At 37.1% G+C, this 24,385-nt stretch overlaps 1 protein-coding gene and 1 long non-coding RNA gene across 2 annotated transcripts in view; one reads left to right on the top strand and one right to left on the bottom strand.

Annotated features, from left to right (window-relative positions):
* LOC138139236 (uncharacterized) overlaps positions 1–24,385 on the top strand; it is a 355,934-nt gene that overhangs the window by 104,645 nt on the left and 226,904 nt on the right. The window lies entirely within an intron of this gene.
* LOC138138994 (thermal hysteresis protein YL-1-like) lies at positions 22,303–22,896 on the bottom strand. The gene has a single exon (XM_069059144.1). The coding sequence runs from the start codon at positions 22,834–22,836 to the stop codon at positions 22,459–22,461; it is 378 nt and encodes a 125-aa protein (XP_068915245.1). The 5' UTR covers positions 22,837–22,896; the 3' UTR covers positions 22,303–22,458.

The following is a 24,385-nucleotide window of genomic DNA, read 5'->3' as shown; positions in this document are numbered from 1 at the left end:
ATTATTGACTGGGTATCAACAGGTCTAAAGAGTTATTGCCATACCTATACAAGTAAAATAAAAAAAAATACATTAAAGTATAAAACGTCCAAAAAAATTAATTCAGATAGACTACCTAAATGATATTTTAGAAAATTTAGAAAAGACAATAAAATCAGTAAACAATATCATCGAATTACCAGAGTTACTAAAACTAAAGAGCTTAAAATTAAAATAGAAATTTAAAAAATTTGGTTTCATTTGTGACAAGAGAGTTATCCTATAAAGCTTTGATACAATACGAATTTGATATTAATTAGATAAAATGGATGAAAAACAATACAGGGTTATTCACATAAAATAACGAGCCTGACCAGGTAAAAATGCAACCCGAAATACACTTTACAAAGCATTCATTGTGTTTAGTATTTGAAAATTAAATCAGAAATCCAAGTAGGTAGCCTATTAATTTGAAAGATATATCTGTCATTGCATTTTTCGTTCATATTTAGTATTTGAAAAGGTTTTCGAACGATGACTCAACCAATATAATCCTACTTACCCATTACTTTTGTGCTTTTAATTGATTATTTTATTATTGTTATTAAATTATTGGGTGATTCAAAATGATTGTGGCCAAGTATGGCAACTATGTACGAAAATTTATGTGGCAACTGTGTGGATGAGGTAGAGTTGTCATTTGTATGACATTTCATAAGCGTGCATTTGATTTTTTTGACATCATTACACATTGATTTGACATTTTTCAAAATTGCGCAACTATGAACTGTCAAAGAAATATCAACTCTACCCTACCCACACAGTTGCCACATAAATTTTCGTACATAGTTGCCATACTTGGCCACAATCATTTTGAATCACCCAATATATTTTGTTGAGAGAGGTATTTTTTTGTCAGAATTTGACATTCAGTAGGTTAAAAGCTAACAATGTTTTATACGCATTATGATAATACCGGATAATGTAATAAGACTAATAAGGATCGAGATTGCTTTGTGAATTGTTTTTTGGGTTGCATTTTTACTTGGTCAGGCTCGTCATCTAATGGAATAACCCTGTATATGCGGAGCACTATTCGAGGACGTATCTGGCTTGGACTTTGTCTCTGTAGTGGTTTTGCTAACTCAGTGCTGAAAGCGAAATTTATGTAATGAACTAATGAGTAATTATTATATAGGTAAATAGGTAATTATATACTTATATAACTATAAATTCAAAGGAGGAAGGTATATCGACAGTTCGTTGTAAAGTAAATGATGACAACTTTGAATTTAATCTTCAGGAAGAAGAAAAACTTGAATTATTATTACAAACAATCGCTATGGGATTGATTGTAAAATCTGGCAAGACCAGTCCAGATGCCAAATCGAAGATACCTAAGAAAGATATGAAAAATATATTAAATTATTAACAAATGAGAAACGTGTGACCTAGAATTCGTCATGATATACAAACTGATTCACATAACTTCCCGACCCTAACGAATTTTAAATGCAGCCAGTAATACGTTATTCAGTTATAAATTGATATTTCTATTTAATATGAAATCGGGACACTCTTCGCATTATTTACAAGCCATTTAACATTCCTGTTTGTATCATTCAAAAATATTTTTTGTTAATAATTAAAATGTGCTCCAATGACGAAAGGATCGATATGATATTAATGTATGAAGAGTCAGTTTCTTAAATAAAAAAATATTGTCGAACACTGCCATTTTTAAATTTTTATAATCGAGAATTTTGTGAGGGATGTCCAAACCATACAAAAGTTAAAAATTATTCATGCTTTTAATTCAAGTTATGAATGAAAAACTTAAATATTACTGGCTGAGTTTAAAGTTCGTCAGGGTCGGAAAGTTATGTGAATCACCTTACATGCTATTCACGATGAATGTGGATAAAAGATGGCTATGACATTCGGTAATATTGTTGGTAGTAACGACAGAACAAATAAAATTCCCTATTAAAAACTGATAGCTTTCGTGTTAGGTTAGGTTGATTTCGATTAGCTTAAATTAAGTGACGGAAACGGTACATTGTTGCCAGCTTGAACGCATTTCGAGTTACATCATAATTTGAATATCAATGCCTCTGAAATTGGAACTTGAATATTTATAGAAACAAATGTGTAAGGTTTATTAATAGGATTGTTTTTGCATTATGCTGCGGAAGAGTTTATAAATCCAGCTTTAGTTCCTCTTCTAATAACACGCGTAGCATATTATTTTTAAAGCGTTCCCTACTCTTACAGTTTTTATAAACTACTAAATAGCTACCGGTTATCGAAATCCTACTTGGTACTGTACTGTTCTGTACTGGTACCTACTGGTAAGTCATTAATGAAATTATAAAATACTTCTGTCAAAAAAATTACTTCAAAGTAAATTCTTGTCGTATAGGCGATTGTGCGAAAAACGTTATAGACCATACGGTTATTATGTACCATAACAGAATCTCGGAAGTTGAAAAATTTCGATTTTTCAAACTCTTCCTCAATTCTGTTATAATGCAATTTCTAAGCTTATATCCCAATATACTATTAAAGTGTCCACTACTCTTACAGTTATTATAAACTGCTAAATACCAGTTACTGAAAACTTTATTAAACAAACTGACCTCATATAGTTTGGAAAACTGATTAAAATCCATATTAAATGAGTCATAGTTTTATCACATGAAGCAGGGAGTTATTCCACAAAATAATTCGGAATTTTGTTTCCCCTAATACAGAAACATGTTATTGTAATTATTTTGTAAACAAGATAATGAAATAAGTTATATAGCAGAGCGTAGAGCAGAATTCAGCAATCGATCGAAGTAAACAGCAAAGTAATAACAATCCAAACAACGATGGCATTCAAGACGTGTGCTTTTAGAAAAAACTGGTTAGTAATAGCAGTTATAGTTATGTGTTTGTGTACCGAGTATTATTGCCAGTGCACTGGGGGTGCTGATTGTACTAGTTGTACAGCAGCATGCACTGGTTGTGGAAACTGTCCAAATGCAGTAACGTGTACCGATTCTCAAAATTGTGTCAATGCAGTAACATGTACTGGATCTACAGGCTGTAATACAGCCACGACGTGTACAAATTCAAAAGACTGTTTTGAAGCCACAACATGTACTGACTCAACCAACTGTTACAAAGCTACAGCTTGCACCAATTCAACAGGATGTCCCGGACGTTAAATTTTTTTTATTGTCAACAATAATAAAACACAAGTAATGTTATCTAAGCTAAAACATCATTGTAAGCTTAATCTGTATTCTATCCGATCTGTCCCTTTGCCTCTCAAGAAAGATAATTTTGTACTGGGAGGGAAAGGGTTATTGGACAATAATAAACTAAAATAACTGATATAAAATTTTGCCCTATATTCCGCTGATTTTATCATATTTTATGATAAATGGTGTGTTTTTGATTATAATATAACTAGTGGTATGATTATTATCGATGATATTATATATATTATGAGTGAAATTGAACTGGAGATTGCCCAGCTTCAATTTCACGAATAAAATATCTTCGATGATTGATCAACCACGTGTCATATTCGATGAGACAATATAATGAATGAAATAGAATAGTATATTATGATACAGGTTTATAAGGAAGCCTTTAAAGCACGCGCGACGAGATGGTTTACTCCGGTGGTTGAAAATAAAAAGGAAAAAAATTCTGACAGATTTATAGGGTACCTTTCTTCATGTGTCAGCTGACCTAGTTTGATCAGTGTCCCGTTTACGGGTGACGCGACTGTTTGTGCACTTAGGTCGGACCACAGCTAATTGAGTGCGACGGCTCCCAAGTAACGAATAATTAATGAAAGTGTTTTATAATGATTACACGAGAGGTGCGTTCTCAATCGAATTTCCAACGCCAAGTTTGAGGATAAATTTAAATGAACCCACGATACTACTAAAAATTGTTCTTGGTTTGATTCCCCAAAACGGTTCTAATTAATTAGTAACCTTCATTCGCTCTCTCTCACTCACACATCTGATTTCTAGAACGACCTGTGTTTACCGTTTCCTTCTTTCCTGTGCTTTTTACGTACTCCTTTTCTACTTTGCTTTGTTACTTTCATAACTACAAGTGCAAACGATTCTAGTTATTTTCTACAATAAAGCGCTGTGTCTCTAAATTGCAATTCTCGCCCTTTAATTACAAATATGACACAAATTTGAGGATGCTAAGAAAGTAACTTAACCTAATGAACATTAATTTGGTGGTTATCTCAATTTGAAACCTGCTAACATCAAATTTATTAATATAATTTTCCCCTGATTTTAACTGGACTTTCCAAATTGTCGAACGAGTAATTTATTGCAATGTTTCTGTTCCCTTAAACCTTAAACACTTGTCCTCCTTGGGCTATGGTTTGTCCTGGAGGCGTACTGTTTTCCAAGAAGGTCGGCAGATTTCGCTTTGAGTATCACAGTAGGTACCACTTTGCCGACAAAGGCATCAATAAAATTTACAACTGACTACCCCAAAATTAACGGCTCTTAAGATGTTTCGTTGAAATTATTTAAAATTCCTAATTAGCAAACCTATTCAGACCATAATATCAACATGACAACTATCAACATGACAACACCTTGACAGTTGTTTAAGAATATGGAATTTTGATTTTACATTTTTTTCTGTTGGTTTTTCATATTAACATCTGTTTTGTTTCCGTGGTTGTTGCATTATTAAATAATTCTTTCCTAAACTTAAAATCAAAAGAAAATTAACCTAAATTATTAGAGGTAAAACGCTATCATTCAAACTCATTCTGCGAAATGTCCGTTTGTACAGGGTCATTCTAAATGATTGTCCCATCGCAGTTGGCGTTGAAAACCCACACAAATTGGGAATGTGCCGCTAGCTTCGCAACGTTAGGCAAACTAGTAAACAAATTTACACTACCGCCAGCAGCGCTACCTATCGGCGATGCTAGTCTCACTCATGTTATAAAGCTTGCGGCACATTCAACTACGTCACCAACGCCTACTGCGTTGAGACAATCATTTATAATGACCCCGTATAAACAACAAAATGTAACTATGACACCTGAACATATTATGCAAACGCGATCAATTCAATCTATTTTAAAACGAGTTTTTGGATTTAATTGTTTTAAATTCTCTTCGGCTTATTCTGAAACCGGTAAACTATTGAACAAACCGCGGATGTTATGAATCATAACAACCTTAGACGCCTTAAAATCCTCGCTCTACGAGCTCGGATTTCAAACCGACATCTGCGCTGGTTATGATATTCATAACATCGCTAGGTATGTTAATAGCTATAAAATGCCCGACAGCGAATAAACTTTTTGAACGCCGCTTAGTTAGTAATAGCAGGTAAGTACAATGTACAATTGTACAATGAATAATGAGATTATGGGTCGCCACTTAGCTAATAATAATCTGCACAATAAGGAATGAAATATTTTCGAAGCCACGGCCCTTAATGAAATGGAAAACGAATTTCACCGCCACTCCGGGACTTGGACCTAGTGATGGCTCAAGTCTAGGTTCCTCCGGGAGAGCTTCGGGGACGACGTCGGTCAGCAGACACTGATGTGGATGTAGGTCCGCTCTTCGGCGTCAGTTCTGTCAGTTCTAATGAAAAATTATTGACCAGTAGAAGAGAAATTCTATTTCTCTGTTCGATTCAAGAGTAAATAATGACGCTTTCTCAGACTAGTAGTGAAAGAAAATAATTATATCAGTTATATTACTTTATTATTGTCCGATAACCCTTTCTCTCCCAGTACAAAATTATCCTCCTTGGGAGGCAAAGGGAGAGATCCGATTGAATACAGATTAAGCTTACAATTATGTTTTAGCTTAGATAACAATAATTGCGTTTTATTATTGTTGACAATAAAAAGTCTTAATGTCCGGGACATTCTGTTGAATTGGTACAGGTTGTAGCTTTGTAACAGTTGGTTGAGTCAGTACAATGTTGTGGCTTCAAAACACGCAGCCTTTACACAATTTTGGGAATCGGTACACGTTAGTGCATTTGGACAGTTTCCACAACCAGTGCATGCTGCTGTACCACTAGTAGAATCAGCACCCTCAGTCCATTGGCAATAATACTCGGTACACAAACACATAACTATAACTGCTATTACTAACCAGAATTTTGTAAAAGCACACGTTTTGAATGGCATAGTTTTTTGTATTATTGTTATTTATCTTGCTGTTTACTTCGGTCGATTGCTGAATTCTGCTCTACACTCTACTATATATAACTATTTCATTATCTTGTTTACAGAATAATTACAATAACATGTTGCTGTGTTTGGAGAAAAAAATTCCGATTTTATCATTGTGGAATAACAAACTTCCTACGTTTTATAAAATATGACATACAGGGTGTATTTTTCAAATGTGCCAAAATTTTCCCTACGCGTTTGTGGGACAACGTAGAAGACTAAAAGCAATTAAAAAAAATTGTATCTCAAAAATTAAATGCCATTTCATTTTTTGAAAGAATTTTTTAAATATTTTTTCCGAGTTATTATTATTATTATTGATTTAAATTGTTGCTGAGGCAAACCTATTTAGCAACTTAATGGTTGTATAATTCTGTATATTGGACAATTGTGTACTGATTTATTCCTGCGTTTTGTCATATTGCTTCTTAAAAGCACAGACATTAGCGCTGTTAACGACTGTGTTATCTAAGTTGTTCCAGGTTTCAAATGCACGGTTTGTTAGGAAATATTGTCGAGAAGATGTCTTAAATTTCTCTTTCTTTAGCTTGTATTGGTGTCCTCGTAGTCGGGGGTCCGTTTGCATGTCTATGAATTCCGAGGTGTCACCTGGCCATATATTGTGTGTTAATCCATATATCTGGATCATATCTGCTGTATCATATCTGACTTCTAATTCAGGCAATTGTACAATCTTTAACCTCTCTCTGTAGGGTCTATGTTTAAAGCCTGTCGGTCATCGTATTACTGCATATTGTACTCGGTTCACATGATAGGGTCTCCAAACTGACATTGCATACTCTAAGTGGGGCCTAATGTACATTTTAAATAACCTTGAACATAATTCAGGACTTGGTTTAGAGAAAGCTCTTTTGATTGAGTGAAAAACCCCAGAAGCCCTTCTAGCGGCTTTGGCGCTCAGGTTGCCCCAATTCAACTTGTTATTAACGAGGACGCCCAGATCATTTTTGATTTTCAACTGCAGTGATGTCTCGGGTTCCATACTGATATAATTTTTTTGGATTATTGAAACCAAGATACATGACGGAACATTTATCCGGATTCAAGGGTAAACACCACTGATCACTCCATTCAGTCACAAAATTTAATATCTCTACATTCATTGGATGAACTAAAGATTTTTACGTCATCTGCGTAAGCTGCAAAAGGACATTGTAATCTGGCAAGCAAGTCAGATGTGTAAAGAGTGAACAATAGCGGACCAAGCACCGAGCTCTGCGGCACGCCACTTATAACGAGTTTCTTGTCTGAGAGCACAGAACCCACTTTAACTTGCCACGATAATTTTCGAATTTGGGTCGGCGGTTGGCAATTGTTGCCGGTAGCTCAGTCTTGGGTGGGGTAAGGGAACGAATCAGCCCGACCCGAAAAACGAGAGAGTAAGGGAGCCAGGATCTTCCGGCACTGATGCTTCAGGAGTATCCGGATCCGATGATACTCCGGGGCCGATACCCGAAATGAAACACACGTGTCCCAGTTGACCAATTTAATTAAATTATATTCCCTGGTACAGTGAAATATTTTCGATGTGGGTGGCCAAAGCCAAATATAATTGCAGCAAACAAACAAAAAATTGAATGAACGGTCCTGACCGGTAACGCTACAAAATAAATATTGTAACGAAGTTACTAAGAAACGCTCCCGGTGGCGGAAAAATTTCGTTCTTTCTCCGAGCCGGTGCAGAAAATTAGCGCGGAGCCAACTGCCCTAACCGCGTCGACCGAATCCGCCCCGGAACCCATGTTTCGAATCAAAGCGCAACTCTAAAGTTACCGGCGTCGGATTTACTAATAAAATTATAAAAAAAGGGTTTGGATTCAAATTACACATACAAGACAAAATACGCGACACAAGAAGAGAGAGTCGGTGAACAAAAGAAGGGACGTTATCTCCCTGCCGAAAAACTGCTGCCGCCTCGAGAGATGAAGATAACCCCGACACGAGCAAAATGGAGACTCTGTTCCTGAAGGTGTGAATTTCGATATTCGGGAACGATCTAACCTGAGCCTCCTGCGTCGTCCTTCGGCGTCCTGCGAGGGTTCGCCGCTCGGCGGTACTGCCGCCGTTGAGGCCGCTGCTGACACCGGTAGAGATGAAGGAAAGAAGGCCAGAAAAAAAGGGACTTAACGGATCCGCTTGAACGGGTCCGACAAAAGGTCCTCGTAAAAGATCCGCTTAAAAGACCCTCTCATAGAAAGAAGAGAACGTCATTAAGGTAACGTACGCCAGGAAAACTGTGACTTACTCAGTCGGCGTGAGGTCTGTTTTTTGGGGCGACGAAAAGCCAGAAAAAGTCCGTGACTCCCAAGATCCGGAAATTTCGACAGAGTTGGGGTTCCAAAAGGTACGCTCTCCAGCACGAAACGGAGAACCACACAACTCTTCTGACGGGCACAGGAGACTTCGTGAAAATCCTGAAAATCGGTGCGACACACAAGAAAACGCTGCCACGAAGTTCACCCGTGACGAAAAAGGCAGAGTGGCATCGAAACGCGAAATTATCGCCTTGCCCAAAAAAGTCTAACCAGTCTCGGTGAAGGAAAACAGATCTTAACGGCTGTCGACAGAAGGAACATCGAGAACCGACAGGTACGTGCGTGCTCGAATTTTTGACGCGCGACAGCGGGACCGAGATAGGTTAGAAAAATCAAAACAAAGGGATCAAAATGCCTACGCCGTCGATTATCGATGAGAACCGTCGAACGAGACCGTCTCCAGGTGTTTCTGGAGATGAAGATAGCCATCAATTGGGGGAACTAAGTAGGACTGAGAGGTCCGGGAAGGAAGGAGAAAAAAATGCCTAGGGACGAGAAGGTAAGGGAATTTAATGGAGTTGGTGTCTTAAAAAAGGGAAAGGTAAGTTAACGGTACATTCAGAAGACCTACTCAAGTCCGATAAACTCTAGGCCGTGAAGAAAGCGAAATTTTTCTGGCGTAGAGCCAAGGTTCGCGACCTGACAAACCCGATGGTATGTAGCTACCGTCCCGCTGAAATTGTGAGGATAAGGGCACGATTCCAGCTGCCTCTTCAGCTGGGGGCCAAACGAAACGAAAACTAAGAAAAGCAGCCAAGGAAAACCCAAAGAGAAGGCAAGGTAGAAAGGATTAACAACAACAACAAGCGAACGGGAAGATGAGGGATTGGGAAGGAAAAGGACACAAACAAAACGGTCGCGGTAACATGCGATTAGTCGATTACTCTCGGCCTAACTGTGAGCGAAAGTTTACTGAATTCGTTACTTTTAAGGTTACTTTCGAGGTGTTCGAGTAACGATGGTGCATCCCCAAGCATTAGTAGAACCCATGGGCCTTCCACTCCGGCCAAATTCAAAAAAACGAAAAACGAACGGAACAGAATGTTCGAACCGTGACAAACTGCAAACGTTCTAGAGGACAGAAATGCCGCAATCCAGTTCAGGACATGTCCATTGATGCCATATCTTTCGAGTTTATGTAGGAGTAAAGAGTGTGGCACTCTGTCAAATGCTTTGCTAACGTCTAAGTAAGCAATGTCAACAGTTTTTCCTGTATCCAGCAGTTTGGTCCACTGGTTACATGAAGTAAGCAAGTTTGTTATGGCAGAACGGCCAGGAATAAACCCGTGTTGGTTTATTGGTACAACGTTTTTATTTCGTAGAAATTCGAGTAATTGTCTAACTAGCACTTTCTCAAATAGTTTACACGTGCTAGATGTTAGACTAATGGGCCGGTAGTTTTCTGCCTTGCACTTATCTCCCTTTTTGAATATTGGCGTTACAACGGCTTCGAGCCATTGTGTGGGCAATTTGCCACTTGTTAACGATGTCTGAAAGATTTTGCATAGAGGGCCAATCAAATTTTGGGAGCATAATTTAATAGTTTTAGAAGTGAGACCATCAGGGCCAGGCGCAGAGTTCACAGGTAAATTGTTGATTTCATTTAAAATTATTTCTTTTGTAAATAAGACATTCGACAACGTGTCGGAGTGTCTGACATAAGGATGAATAATTGTGGGTATGTTATTGTTTGAACTGGTGTTAAACATTGATGCAAAAACCCCTGCCAAAACGTTTGCAGTTTCGAGGCTGCTACCACACAGAATTCCGCTAGGATTATGAACGATTGGGACACTGACTCTGGAGAAGAGATGTTTACGCAGATGTCCATAAAATGCCTTAGGATTATTTATTTCTTTTCATTAATGACATTTTTCAGGTGATTAGAGAAATTGCGGTGAATGTCGTAATCAGATGGAGCACCGGAGCGCCTGAAATTCCGCCAGAGCTGCCTCTTATGATTTATCATCTTGAGTAGTGTATCGTCTCGACGATACAAAGTCGCTGGCGTTTCCAAACGACTTAGTTCAATTTGAAATGTGATTGTGAATGAAACAAATTCGTGTGATTTTCTAGATTTACGTAGATCTTACTTCGTACAACAACACTGACCAACTCACACTCAGGGGACGCCCACCCTTATATACAAGTGGGTGCAGAGAGAAAGAGAGGTACATAATGAGATAGCCGAGTTTGAATTTAAACCAACCGCCAGCAAAAGCCAGGAAAATACCGGAGTGGGCACCACCAGCGACCACTGGGGGCGTGGGTGGAAGCCGACAGGGGATGAACGGCCATGTTTTTTTTTGCGACACTTCTCCCTTGTCTGTAGATGAGTGCAGAGGTACCCTGTGTGATTTTCTGTTTTTTTTTTGTGTGCTCTAACTGTGAGATTTTCGGTGTTTTCCGAATTACATTAGACGTTGTTGTTGTCCATTCCTTCTGGTTTGAACTAGGTATGTTTGCGGTACTAAAATTATGTCTGTTTCGCACGGAATGTATTTTTAACGATTATAATTGTTCGCACGTGGTTTGTTGATGTGGCCACCATATTGTATAAAATCCGCAATTATCTCGACCATCCCCATGTATCACGCTTTTTAACGATTGTAAGCTTGCGAAGGAGAGTAAGGCAGCCTGGTTCTAGTTTTGCTAAATTTATAAAATCGTACGGATCACGTTTTTTTGTAAAATCAGGTGTAACAATTCACTAACGTTCCTAAAAAGAAAAGAAAAGGGCGCCAAGTTTTTAGAATGGGTCTGTGGTTTGCATTTTTTGTTATAAGCGCACTCCCTCATTTTTGATCCCTTTTTTTTAACTATTCCGAGTGACGCTTTTGGTGTAACAAGTATCTATTTATTGCTTAACATTTTTAATCAAAACTTGAAGTTTCCACTTTCCATCCCGGTAGCAACCAATTGGGTTTATATTTCAGGTATCTGCGCGGGCTTTTTCTTATCCAGGGATCTTCTACATTTAGGTATTTTCATCGGTTAGTCCCGGGGCGCCCGCCATATTATTCAAGGGGGGCCCCTTGTCGATGATCCGGCTCTAATATGCTAGGGTCGACTGGACTGTGGGTTTTTTTTGTTTTATTGTTATGTATGTGTTATTGGTTGTTACCATTTTTCCATCTCAAACTGAAAGTGTTCTTAGATTACTCTGTCAACAAAGTTTTGTCGCGGTTTCGTTTGCATTTTCCAGTTGCTGTAAATGTCAATTCTTCCTTATCGCGAGGGTCTCTCTCTGTTTGAGGGGTTTAGTTTCTCCTAACATCCAATCGTTGAACACGACCCACGGCCTCTCGTTTAACATGTTGTGCCCCAAGAGAGACCCGAAAACCATAACGCTTGCCGAGGCTTGCTGAATGCTGGTCCGCAACGTCGCTCATGGTGTAAGTTGAATCCGAGTTCCTTGGCACAGAACTTCCGGAATGGTAATCTGTTCCCGAAGTTTGTGGTACTTGACAAGCGTCGTTTGTTTTTGCTTTGAAATAGTCATATTCAATCCAACTGATGAACTTATAGTACCTCACTTTGTTGACTTAACGTAAAGCAGTTAGGATTTTTCCCCTTAGCACTAAATCACGGGTAGGCGGGAAATGATAAAGTCGTAAGGATAGGTACCACAGACCACCGGACCACCCAAAGCCACTCACTCCTTCTATAGCGTATCTGCCGCATTTTGTAAATTAACGTGAAAAAGGAAAAAAAAGGACATGCTGAAGTTCTCGCCTAGTGCCCGCTCTCGCTCGAACAGTCCGAAGTAATTGTTTGTTTTGTTTGTAATGTACACGACCCTCCTGTTTTTTTTTCTGAATTTGAATCGTGTTGTTTATGAAATCAGTTTGCTCAATTTTCACTAACTGTCCCGTCCACGTTGTCACTTCGGGCTTGTTCGTATTTTCAGGAGAGGTTTTAGCGGAGCCTCATTTGGGGGTCTAGGGGAATGGCCAGAGCTCACCATTTTTCCTAGAGTTCTAAATGAGTAGTCTTCTCACATTTGGGGAGACTTGGGTGCCCTCTCCCGAGACGTTTTATTATTCATTAATCCCGGCGTTAACGAAAATAAAAACTTTGAATAAATAGCTGGTCCTAATTATGGTGTTGTTTTATTTGCACTCTTCTGTGTGGTTCACAAACCCTGTTGGAACGAATCTGGTAATGTTTAATTTGTATTTAAAAAAAAAACACAACGTAGGGAAATTAATGAGGTACGATCACGCGCTCTCGGCCATTTTTTTTTAATTTCGCGGGTTTTATTTTCATTGCGTATGTTGGTAGAACTAAAATGAGATGGCCGCTTGGTGGGATTTTTGAATTACCCACTTGGTTCATCACAATAACAAAAAAAATAGACGGTATTGAACAAGTAGAGAGTGATCAATCCATGGTTTGGACACAACTTGTTTATGCGATTTGATGTAACTATTTTTTTCCAGGTATTGGTTGATTGTAGAGAGAAAATATTTCCATTGCAAGTTAACACAGTGCAGTTGGTAAAAGGAGGACCAGTCATGCCCGGCTAAGTCGTCATTAACAGAAGCATAAGATATTTTTTTATAAGTTTTTATTTCAATTTTGTGTGTATTGTACACTAGAACTTGTATATCAAACGTTATTCTACAATGATCAGAGATGTCAATTGGGTCGCCAACAGTAACTTGTGATATCAGATCTGCGTCTGTTGTTAATAAAAGATCTAAAATGGATGGTTGTTGATTCTGTCTAAAACGAGTGGGTTCAGAAATTAACTGCGATACATTATTGTGATTGAGCTTTGAAATTAAGTCACTTTCACGGCTGCTTGTCCATTGATATATCCCTTGACTCCATTTGATATTGGAAAAATTTAGGTCACCTATCACGACTAAATTAGATAAAGTTGTAAAACATGATTCTAATGTATTATTCAGTTTTGCATCGTGAGCAGCGGAGTTTAAAATGGTACCATCAGGAGGTCGATATAAGCAGTAAAGTGTGAAAGTAAATACTTTGTTATGAAATTTAACCCAAAGTGAATCATATGGATCTGTTTCGATATCTACGACAATAGTTTTGAAATAGTTTAGTAAGGAGTACTTAACATATAGGCAGACCCCACCCCCTCTACATATAGTTCTATCCTTTCTAAATATAGTATAGGTATTAATAGATATTTCTGAATCTGCAATGTTTGACTGTAGCCATTTTCGCTTATGGCAATTATATCAGGATTACTTTTCGCGATAACAGTAGAAAGTGTAGTAAGTTTTGCCATAATTGACGAGATGTTTGTGTATAAAATGGATAAGCTAAATGGTTTGCCAGTTTCTAGTTTTTTTATTAATAATTTGAGGAATGCTGACGCATAATGTTAAGTTCTTCTCTTAAAGACTGCAAATTTTTTATTTATAGCGGAGTTTTGTCATCTCGAATAAGTATTCTCGAAAATTGGGCATGGTGGATGAGATTCCCTTTCTTCCGTAAGCAGAGCCGTGCCATATCAGGAGTATTGAAAGATACTTTTAATGGTTTCGGTTTATTTGTCATTTTTGTTCCAATACGAGCCACTGACCCTGAATCTACTACCAGGGAATTATCCTGGTTCATTCTGGGACACCTGTATAACACAGACATATAACACAAAAATTAATAAATATTTAGAGCTCTCCGTTGCTATCAGAAATGTTTGGTGTTTAGAAAAAATTTCGATTTTACCACTTATAATTTCAGCAACGGGAATCGTACCGCAATCTCTTTTTAAAAATTTAAAAATTCTGGATTTAGGGAACACATTGGTTGTTGAAATTCAAAAAGGTATACCTATTATTATACTCATGTCATATCGTGAGGAAGTTCCTTAACATTGACACAGAACATAATACAGGGTGTTACTGAAAGTTGTACAAATATTTTAACCACGACCTACTGGCTTCATGTAGAGCTCGGAAAATATATTTAAAAAATTCTATGTCAAAAAATGAAATGACATTTATTTTTTGAGCTACAATGTTTTTAAATTTCTTTTAGTTTTCTACGTTGTCCTACAACCTCGTAGGTAAAATTTCGGCACATTTTAAAAATACACCCTATACAGGTGTCCCAGAACTCGCACCCCAGAGAAAACAGACAAATGCCGACGACAATCTCGATTCTAAAAATGCAAATGAGAACAATTAATGGCTTGCATAAGAGAGTTGTGATACATCTAAGATCCACCAATTCCTGAGGTGTTAATGAGAATAAAATCGGTTGCTGAGTTTATAAATTGTTACAATTAAATAATGCCAGAATGACATGTCCGCTAAAGTATCAACATCAACATCCTAGGTTAAGGCAGATGTCATTCAAGATGTCACATTTGCCATCGATCACATGAATCTATGTATTTTTATTTTTTTAAATAAAACAACAACTGGCGGTTCTGAAAACAACCTTGTTTATTCTCATGCACGTGAGCTTATCGTAAAAAACAGGAAGAAAAGGTATAACACAAGCCAAAAGGGATTATGAAACGAAACATAATTACAATCAGAGGAAGTGCTCAAAATGGCCACCAGGCATAACCATGCCAGTCGCAAAAGACTCAGTTTAGAATTCGTAACCATTTCAGGAGTAATTGTGGCAAAAGCTTCCTGAATGCAACTCCTGAATTTTTCTCCTGTAGCAGTAAGGCAATAGGACCGCACAGGCCAGTGTCGTGGACCACCACAACTTATCAATCGATGAGGATACTGTTGATCCAAAATTTCTCGAACTTGTCGACTGAAGTGTGGTAGTGCGCCGTCCTGTTGAAACTAGCCGGTAGCACAAAAAAGAAGTGGAATGTCTTCAAACAAATTGGGAAGTTCTGGGTTCAAAAATTCTCCATTCAAAATTCTGGGTGAATGTCTGGCGCTTACCGTGCAGGAAATTCAAAAAATCCTACCTAAAGAGGGAAGTTAGCTGACATGCAAACTAATTTCTATTGAAGACATACCACACGATTCCCTAATAGACCAACCCACAAATTTATATAAAATCGTTGCTGAAATGCTCTTGAAAATAGAGCATGTAGATTTACTTCATTTCCACATTCTCCGTAAATTATCAACATTTCCACATAATCCGCTGCAGAATACATGATAAAAGAGCACGGTTGACCACGACGGCGGTACTAAAGCGATTTGAATGAAATTTTGACACTGACGTTTCTCAAAAGTTTCATAGCCGGTCAGTTTATTGAAAACGTAATACAATATGCAACCTAGACCTGGATGGCCTAAAATGCTTTGATTGGTCGAATTAAACTGTTCTTTCCTTGAATACCGTTCAAGATAGAAAAAATTTTCATTTTTCATTTTTTTCGAAATGCTTCACCAATCTTTACTCACAAACTACGACTATCGAGAATCACCTTGTAAACTACGAAAATCGTGTCCGTACAGGGTACACAGTGGATCTAAGTGAGTCGTAAAATGTGTACCAAATCTGACCACATAGTTTGCAGGTAAAGCTCGAGTGTGTACCAAAAATGGTACAAATAGTAGCCAAAGTGTTAAGAACATATCCGCAATCTGGTTTTGCATTGCTGTAACTAGGAACCATCAATTTCACGAAAATATTTGCTATGTTTTCTAATAAATACTCGTAATTTGTTTTTCAAGCCGATTTATAGGGAATAATTTGCTCTTTTTAATGAGTTGTTAGCATTATACATTGAAAGGTCCATAAGAAAAGTAGGTATCCACTCCTCTTAAGCAACACATCGCAATGGATCTTGCACAATTGGATTCCTCTTGTCAATGTACTTCTTCTGAGCTGAAAAATTTTATCTTTCTTTAAACTCTAGGGCGGAGATTCTTTCGGCAATGGAGTCCTTTCATAAAGTTCTATTAATAGGCCCCTTTTGTTTTGGTCTGATTCGCATTTTTATTACATATTTGAACCGGTTATAAAAATTAGTTAACTTTGGAATTTTTCACATGTGAATTTTCCTGGACCGCTTTACTCTTTGTCAAGTAGCTATGTAGTTCTGTCAATAAATGTCATCAGACAAATTGACAATTATTACCTACGATTTATTGAACTGAATTAACAAATGATTAAAAAGGTGGCTCGGTGGCCGCATGGCTGTCGGAGAAAGTACTCCGAGGTCGCGGTCCCGATGCTAGTGAGTTCGAATCTCACCGAAGGGGGAGGATTTTTTCCAAGGGAGAAACCTCCGCCGGGCCATGGATGTGTGTGTATGTCTCCTCGGGGCTGACGGTAGGGTGGTGGAAGGAAGAATCAACACTCTTTCGACCACCACCGCGAGGTCAGCACGGGTTCGAGTCCCGTCGGGAAAAGGCGCCCATGGGTGTATAAATGTTGTGTATGAGAGGTGGAATGGGCGTGGGTGGCCGGGGAAAGTGCCCCGGAGCCCCGTCGCACCATCTGAAGGAAGAAGGATAGGCAAAAAAGGAATTGGAATTGAAAAACGGCCGACCGAAAGGTATTCACCATTTTGTTCTACGCACAAACGGGCCCTTCGTTTGACTCCACTGATAGCATTTTGTAACATTAATTTATAGACAAATAAGTGTATCGATTCAGAAAGACCTACGGCTTCAGTTCCAGCGCCAACTTTACTAATTCAGTGGATCGCTCGATAGAACAGTACCTATAACATTATACTAAAAAATGTTACCAGAATAAAAGTTTTATTTTGTCTATTTCTTTCACGGGAGAAGTTTGTTACCTTATACCCCAAACGCCCTGTATACAGGGTGTCTCCGCTAAGACTTTCCAGACTAATACCTCGGTTATTTTCCAACCGATTTTTGTGAGATTTAAAATGCAGGTATTTTAGACGGTGAAGAGTAAAATCTCATTAATGTAATAATCCAAGTCTTAAAAACATAATTTTTACATGCCACATGCCTTTTTAAACTGTTGAATCACGTAAGATTTATATCAAAAAATTGATCGTCAATAAAAAATGCTATAAGGAGAAACTCGTCCTTGAAACCATGTGATTTGCAATAATAAAAAAACTGTGTTAAACATGGCTGCAGATGCAAAAACGTAGACGCGTATGAAACAAACGCGCAACTTAGCCGAATTTTGATCATCCCTTTTCGCACAAACGCAGGTGACCTATTTGACACTTACAAGGATAAAGACAACATTTGGACGTAATTTATTATACTGGATTATTTTAGCAAGGTAATTTAGTTCACGTGCGCTTCTGTGTCTTCATAGTATATTAAAACATGTGTTTTATTAAACTTATATTAAGACACGAGTCAGATTTGCAGCACGACTGCTTATAAAACGGATTTTTTATGCTATTTTTTCTAATTTGCATATTAAATACATGTTTTATTACAAATAAAATCAATTTTGGTAATTTAGGGAATTTTGTGACAGTTGGTGACACATTTATTTCATAGTTAACATTTAAAGTAAAATTCTAAATTTGAATCTAGATTAAACATAATTGTAATTTTTCGCAAGTAAAATTGCAATTAAAGATGAATTATCTAGAAATGCGGCAAATAGCAGAGAATACAAGAGTCAATTTGCTGCGGGCAATGTGTGTAACCAACTGAAAATAGTTCCTAGATTTCGGATGTATTAATAGCTTATTAACGCATTCAAAACAAATACGTTAAGAGCTTTGTTAAAACAGCAAATTAGAAAAAATAAATTGACGACTCTGTGAACTTCTAAACTTTTTCCTTTGAGTAGGAGAAACGTTCCATATTCTAGCATTGTTCGACAAAGTATTTTGTATATTTTTGCTGCTGTGGTGTTATCAATTCCTCTGTTTTAATATGGGAGATTGCGAAAATGTTTAGCCCTAGCAATAGCGTTGTGTTTCATTATTTCAGTGTGTCTGTTGAAATTAAGCTTTGCGTCGATGTAGACTTCCAAATATTTGACAACCCGGCAGGGAATTGATTTTTTACCTGCACATGGTAATAGTAGGAGAGGTTTCTGAAATCTTATGGTGGAATAATAACGATTTGCGACTTCTTTGGATTAGGCTTGGATTAGGCTTTAATCTCCATTTATGGAACCTGTGACCTTCCTGTGACCAGTCACATTTCCGGGCTCAGGTTTTTGTGCGGAAGCTCTGGGGCGGGTTCACAATGGGCGTCAGGCAACTAGCTAGAGGAGCGTTTGCGTCTTGTTAAGTTGCTTAAACTAGGGCTCCGAGTTTGTGCCGCAATTTGAAAAAAAAAAACAAGATTCGTGTGGAAAACTGAAACGACATTTCTTTAATAATAATTGAAATAAAGATTTGAACACAATGCTTGTAGGTGGAGAAATTAAAGCATATTCTATATTTCAGTTGGTAGGTAAATATGTACAAAATAAAAAAAAAACGTAAAGAAAGCTTCCTTTTTACAAAGCGGATAAATATTACCAGTCATTGCTAGATATTATGAACGAAATTGCATCGAATGCTATTATACAATTTGCTGAAGAAGGAACTGAACACGCCGTTCGAAAAATCTACTACTGGGATCTGATGGAACTTAGAATATAGCGGCTTGCCGCGATGCTGTCGCTCTCGGCGGTTACAAGTGTTGTGACCTATCTGCAAGTTCGGTGGCACTCACAAGGCCATCAGGACCAGCAGAATCGACAGGTACAACAGATCCAACAGGACCAACAGGACCAACCGCCCCTAACGGACGTCGTTGGCAACGAGAAATGCTATGATTTGATAATTACCATTCCGAGTGAAAGGGGCGACCTAACAACGACTTCCTCCGGTAAAAATATGCGGATCGATGGCGACTGGACTTGGCAAACTCTTCGGAGACGGCGTTTGACAGCGGTATTACGATGATCCCGGAATCAAAAATTTTGCGATACCAGAATAGATGGCACAACTGGCCCGCTCCGCGGTCACCGACCAAAAAGCCTCGTTTCCTTTTGGTCTCTTTTTTTTGCAGCCCCAGTACTTTGCAGTTTTGCGTGACGCGAGACAATCGGCATTTATTCCCCTTTGCAATAAGGCATTCCGATTTTTTAATGCACAGCGCATCGAATGAAGGTGCTTCCGCAGTACTACTCGTGCGCTCTGACTTGTCAAAAGAATGATTATGGCACCGGTTTGTTCATCTTTTCTGTTTCCGCCAACGGGGAAAATTACAAATGGTTTTCGGTAAAGTGCCGGTAAGTCCGCCCGTGTGTTGCGTCGGGCTGTAATCGAAAAATGTCAAACAATATATTTTCATAAAGAAGAATAACAAAGCGATTTCATAGGATTATAATGAATTTTCAAATATGTTAATAAAAGCTGGTCTATTTGATTTTAGTATTGTGAATATTTACTATCTGAATGTAAGTGTACCTACTAAAACAATAATAATGATAAAGTTGATTAGTCAACAACGTAAAACAATTATATCCGAAAGTTATAATTGCTTGTCTAAAAAATAGATTCTTCGGCAAGGCTGTTTTACAGGATTATCTAAAATTAAGTTGCTCTTTTAACAACACGCCTAACATATGTATTATGTTTAAAGTGTTCCCTACTCTTACAGTTATTTATTACAAACTGCTAAATTCCAGTTATTGAAAAGATTATGAAACAAACTTACCTCATATACAAGGTGATTCACGAATAGTGTCTGATTTAGCGCCTTTATTCCTGCAACATAAATTACTCTCTCATAGAATACTTCGCTGTTTTTTAATTTCAATAAAATTTTGTGATCATAGTAATCCCATTTCAGAAAAATTAAACAATAGTGTCAATCAAATGTGTCAAAATAATTATATTTTTGTAAATAAATCAGACACTATTCGTGATTTACCCTGTAATGTGGAAAACTGAAATCCATATTAAATGAGCCATAGTTTTATTCATATGACGACGGGAGTTTGTTATTCCCCAAAATGAAACCGGAAATTTTTGCACCTAATGCAGCAACATGTTATTGTAATAATTGTGTAAACAAAATAATTAAATAAGTTATATAAATAGTAGAGCGTAGAGCAGAATTCAACAGTCGATCGAAGTAAACAACGAGATAAATAACAATACTGAATACAAAAAACTATGGCATTCAAAACTTGTGGTTTTAGAAAGAACTGGTTAATAATAGCAGTTATAGTTATGTGTTTGTGTACCGAGTATCATTGTCAATGCACTGGGGGTGCTGACTGTACTAGTTGTTCAGCAGCATGCACTGGTTGCGGAAACTGTCCAAATGCAGTAACGTGTACCGATTCTCAAAATTGTGTCAAGGCAGTAACATGTACCGGATCTACAAACTGTAATGCAGCCACGACGTGTACAAACTCAAAAGATTGTTTTGAAGCCACAACATGTACTGACTCAACCAACTGTTACAAAGCTACTACAGCCTGTACCAGGTCAACAGGATGTCCCGGACGTTAAGTTTTTTTTTATTGTCAACAATAATAAAACCCAAGTATTGTTATCTAAGCTAAAACATAATTGTAAGCTTAATGTGTATTCTATCCGATCTGTCCTTTTGCCTCCCAAGAAGGATTATTTTGTACTGGGAGAGAAAAGGTTATCGGACAATAATAAACTAATATAACTGATATAATTAATTTTTTATTATACCTGAATCATAATCATTGTTTTTGCCACTAAAATGCGTGCCATAAATGTTGAATCTATCATGACAGCTGATCCTTCTCAGCGGGAGTTACGTTACGGTTACAAAGTGCAGTGCGCTGAGAGAGGTCTTCCAGGTAGATTGATTGTAGTTTTGGAGATATCTCATACAGAGCGCCCAGAAATGTGGTAGCAAGTTTTTCGATTGGTCTCGCAAGATGACACTTTTTTACAGAGACCTTTTTTATGCATGGCAACGCCGCTATCTAAATTGAGATAAATAAATGTCAAGAATTATTGTCAAACGTAAAACATTCAAATTTAAATTTTATTGAAAATATTCAAATTGACCACCATTATGCTCAATGCATAACTGAACCCTTCAAGCAACATCTCGACAAATTTTAGTGCACAAATCGGGGGTAAAAATTGTTCGGAAAACCTCCGTAACATATTCTTTTGAAAAAATTCAAAAATTGAATGTTGCAAGATTGAACAAATCTGGCTTTTCGAAAGTGACATCTTGTGACACTTTGTGTAAAAGTTGCTACCACATTTCTGGGCGCTCTGTATAGTTTCTACTAGGCAAATTCTTATAGGACAATGATTATTTTCGGATCACAGGCTAAGAATTTAAATAATAATAGATTTCAAAAACTTTTTTTAAATGGAAACATATTTTTTTATTTTTATTCTGGTAGAGAATTTTTTTCTCAATTCAATGATGTCCAACACGTTGACTTCTTTGCAATACAAATTCTAGAAAAATAAAATAAAAATCAAGCGCGCCGTGGAAAACAATAACAGTGTCAAAAGGATAAATGTCATTTAGTCATTCTTTTGTTGTTGGATCCTTTAGGATCTAGAAATGGTTACTTCACATTTAGCTCTTCTTTTGGTGAATAAACATTTTATTTTCGATACCGTTGTATTACTCTCCCGAACTCCGGACAGCATCTCCATCCAAGGTCGAGATCATCGCATTCTCGAGGTGCCAATTAAAATTTAAATCGTTATTAATTGCAGTTTCTTTAGGGAACTTGCAAGGAAAAGGAACAAATTTTAATAACGTAGCAGTAGCTATCATACAAACTAATATGACAAATTCAGGTTTTATCCTATTTTTCATCGAAAACACACCATTTATCATAAACTATGATGAAATTAGCTTAATCTAAGGCAAAGTTAATTATATCAGGTATACTTATTAGTTTATTATTGTCTCCCAGTACAAAATAATCCTCCTTGGCAAAGGGACAGATCAGATAGAAGATAGAATACAGATCAAGCTTACAATTGTGTTTAAGCTTAGATGACAATAATTTTGTTTTATTTTATTGTTGACAATAAAAAACTTAACGTCCGGGACATCCTGTTGAATTGGTACACGCTGTTGTAGCATTGTAACAGTTGGTTGAGTTAGTACATGTTGTAGCTTTGTAACAGTTGCTTGAGCCAGTACATGTGGTGGCTTCAAAACAGTCTTTTGAATTTGTACACGTCGTGGCTTGATTACAGTTTGTAGACCCAGTACATGTTACTGCCTTGAGACAATTTTTAGAACCGGTACACGTTACTGCATTTGGACAGTTTTCACAACCAGTGCATGCTACTGTACAACTAGTACAATCACTACCCCCAGTGCACTGGCAATTATACTCGGTACACAAACACATAACCATAACTGCTATTACTAACCAGTTTTTTGTAAAAGAACACGTTTTGAATGCCATCGTTGTTTGGATGATTGTTATTTATCTTGCTGTTTACTTCGGCGACTGCTGAATTCTGCTCTACGCTCAATTATATAACCTATTTCATTATCTTGTTTACTGAATAATTACAATAACATGTTGCTATATTAGGAGAAAAAAATTCCGATTTTATCTTGTGGAATAACAAACTCCCTGCGTCATGTGAATAAGGCCGGGTTTATTCACCTTCAAGTAACTTTATTTGAACGGTAATTACCATGGATCTACCAATAGCAGAGATAGCAGTAAATCATAGCAACTACTGGCCAGATAAATTTACTTGAAGGTGAATAAACCGAGCCTAAAACTTATTTAATATGGATTTTATTCAAGGTCAAAATATCTTCTCAAATGACTAGGTATATTTTTTATTTTTATTCTGGAGGAGGAGATCTTGTTTACACAATAATGAGTAATGAGAATAACATGTTGCTGAATTTTACATTGTGGAATAACAAACTCCCTGCGTCATGTGAATAAAACTATGACTTATTTAATATTGATTTTATTCAAGGTCAGATGATTGTCAACTTTATTTTTTCAAATGGCTAGGTATTTTTGTTTTCTGAATCCGCCAATATGTCATATCATAAGGCAGCGTTTCTCAACCTTTTAGTCTTTGCGACCCAATTTTCAACCACAATTTTAATCGCGAGAAGTTTCGAGATGATTTCTGTGTGATGAAATTGAGCTACTTGGTCGACATATTCGAGAAATTAAATATCTTGAAACTTCAACTCCAAGGAGCAAACATATATACATACATATGTTGAATACGAGTGATCAAGTTAATGCTTTTGGTAGAAAATTAGAATTATGGAGCAAAAATTTAAAGCAAAAAAACCTAGAAATATTTTGCAAATGTGGATGAAATTGTTAAAAGGCTGAAGAACAACATGTGCAAGCCGTTTTTGTAACCAATGAAAATCATTTAGTCATGCTGGCAAGGAATTTTAGGAAGTAGTTCTTGTTGACGACAACTTGGCAGTAAGTTACGAGTGGGTTAGGAACCCATTTCAAAATACTACCGAAGATCTCTCAACTACCGAAAAAGAAATCTTCACAGACTTCAGGGCAAATGGCGAAATCAAAAAACAATTTAGTAATAAATCACGCTTTGAATTTTGGGCAGAGGCGGATGATGAATTTTCTGCACTGAAAACAAGAGCATTTCGTGTAGACAAAATAAAACTTTTATTCTAGTAAAATTTTTTAGTAAGTAAGTGTTATAATTTTCTAGTAATCATTTTTTCAAATTGTAGAACCACTGTTTGAGATCCACCGGAATTTTAAATTATAAAAACGGGAGCTATGGTATTTTCCTTTACAAATCTTTTTTGTACAAATCTTTATTAACTTGCTATTAATAATTATGTGTTTACAGATACGAACAGTGGCTCTCAAACAGTGGAAACAGAATGTAGTTCATCGCACGGTAGACAATTATATAGGTAAGACGACGAAGCGTGTCCAGCGCTGAGATTGTGTCCCTCGAACGCTAGACATGTGCGAGTGAGAGATCAATATA

This window comes from Tenebrio molitor, chromosome 9 (genome assembly GCF_963966145.1).
Source record: "Tenebrio molitor chromosome 9, icTenMoli1.1, whole genome shotgun sequence".
In the NCBI taxonomy this organism is placed as follows: Eukaryota; Metazoa; Arthropoda; class Insecta; order Coleoptera; family Tenebrionidae; genus Tenebrio; species Tenebrio molitor.
The sequence above is the reverse complement of the archived record's forward strand: the minus strand, read 5'-3'. Positions and strand labels throughout refer to the sequence as shown.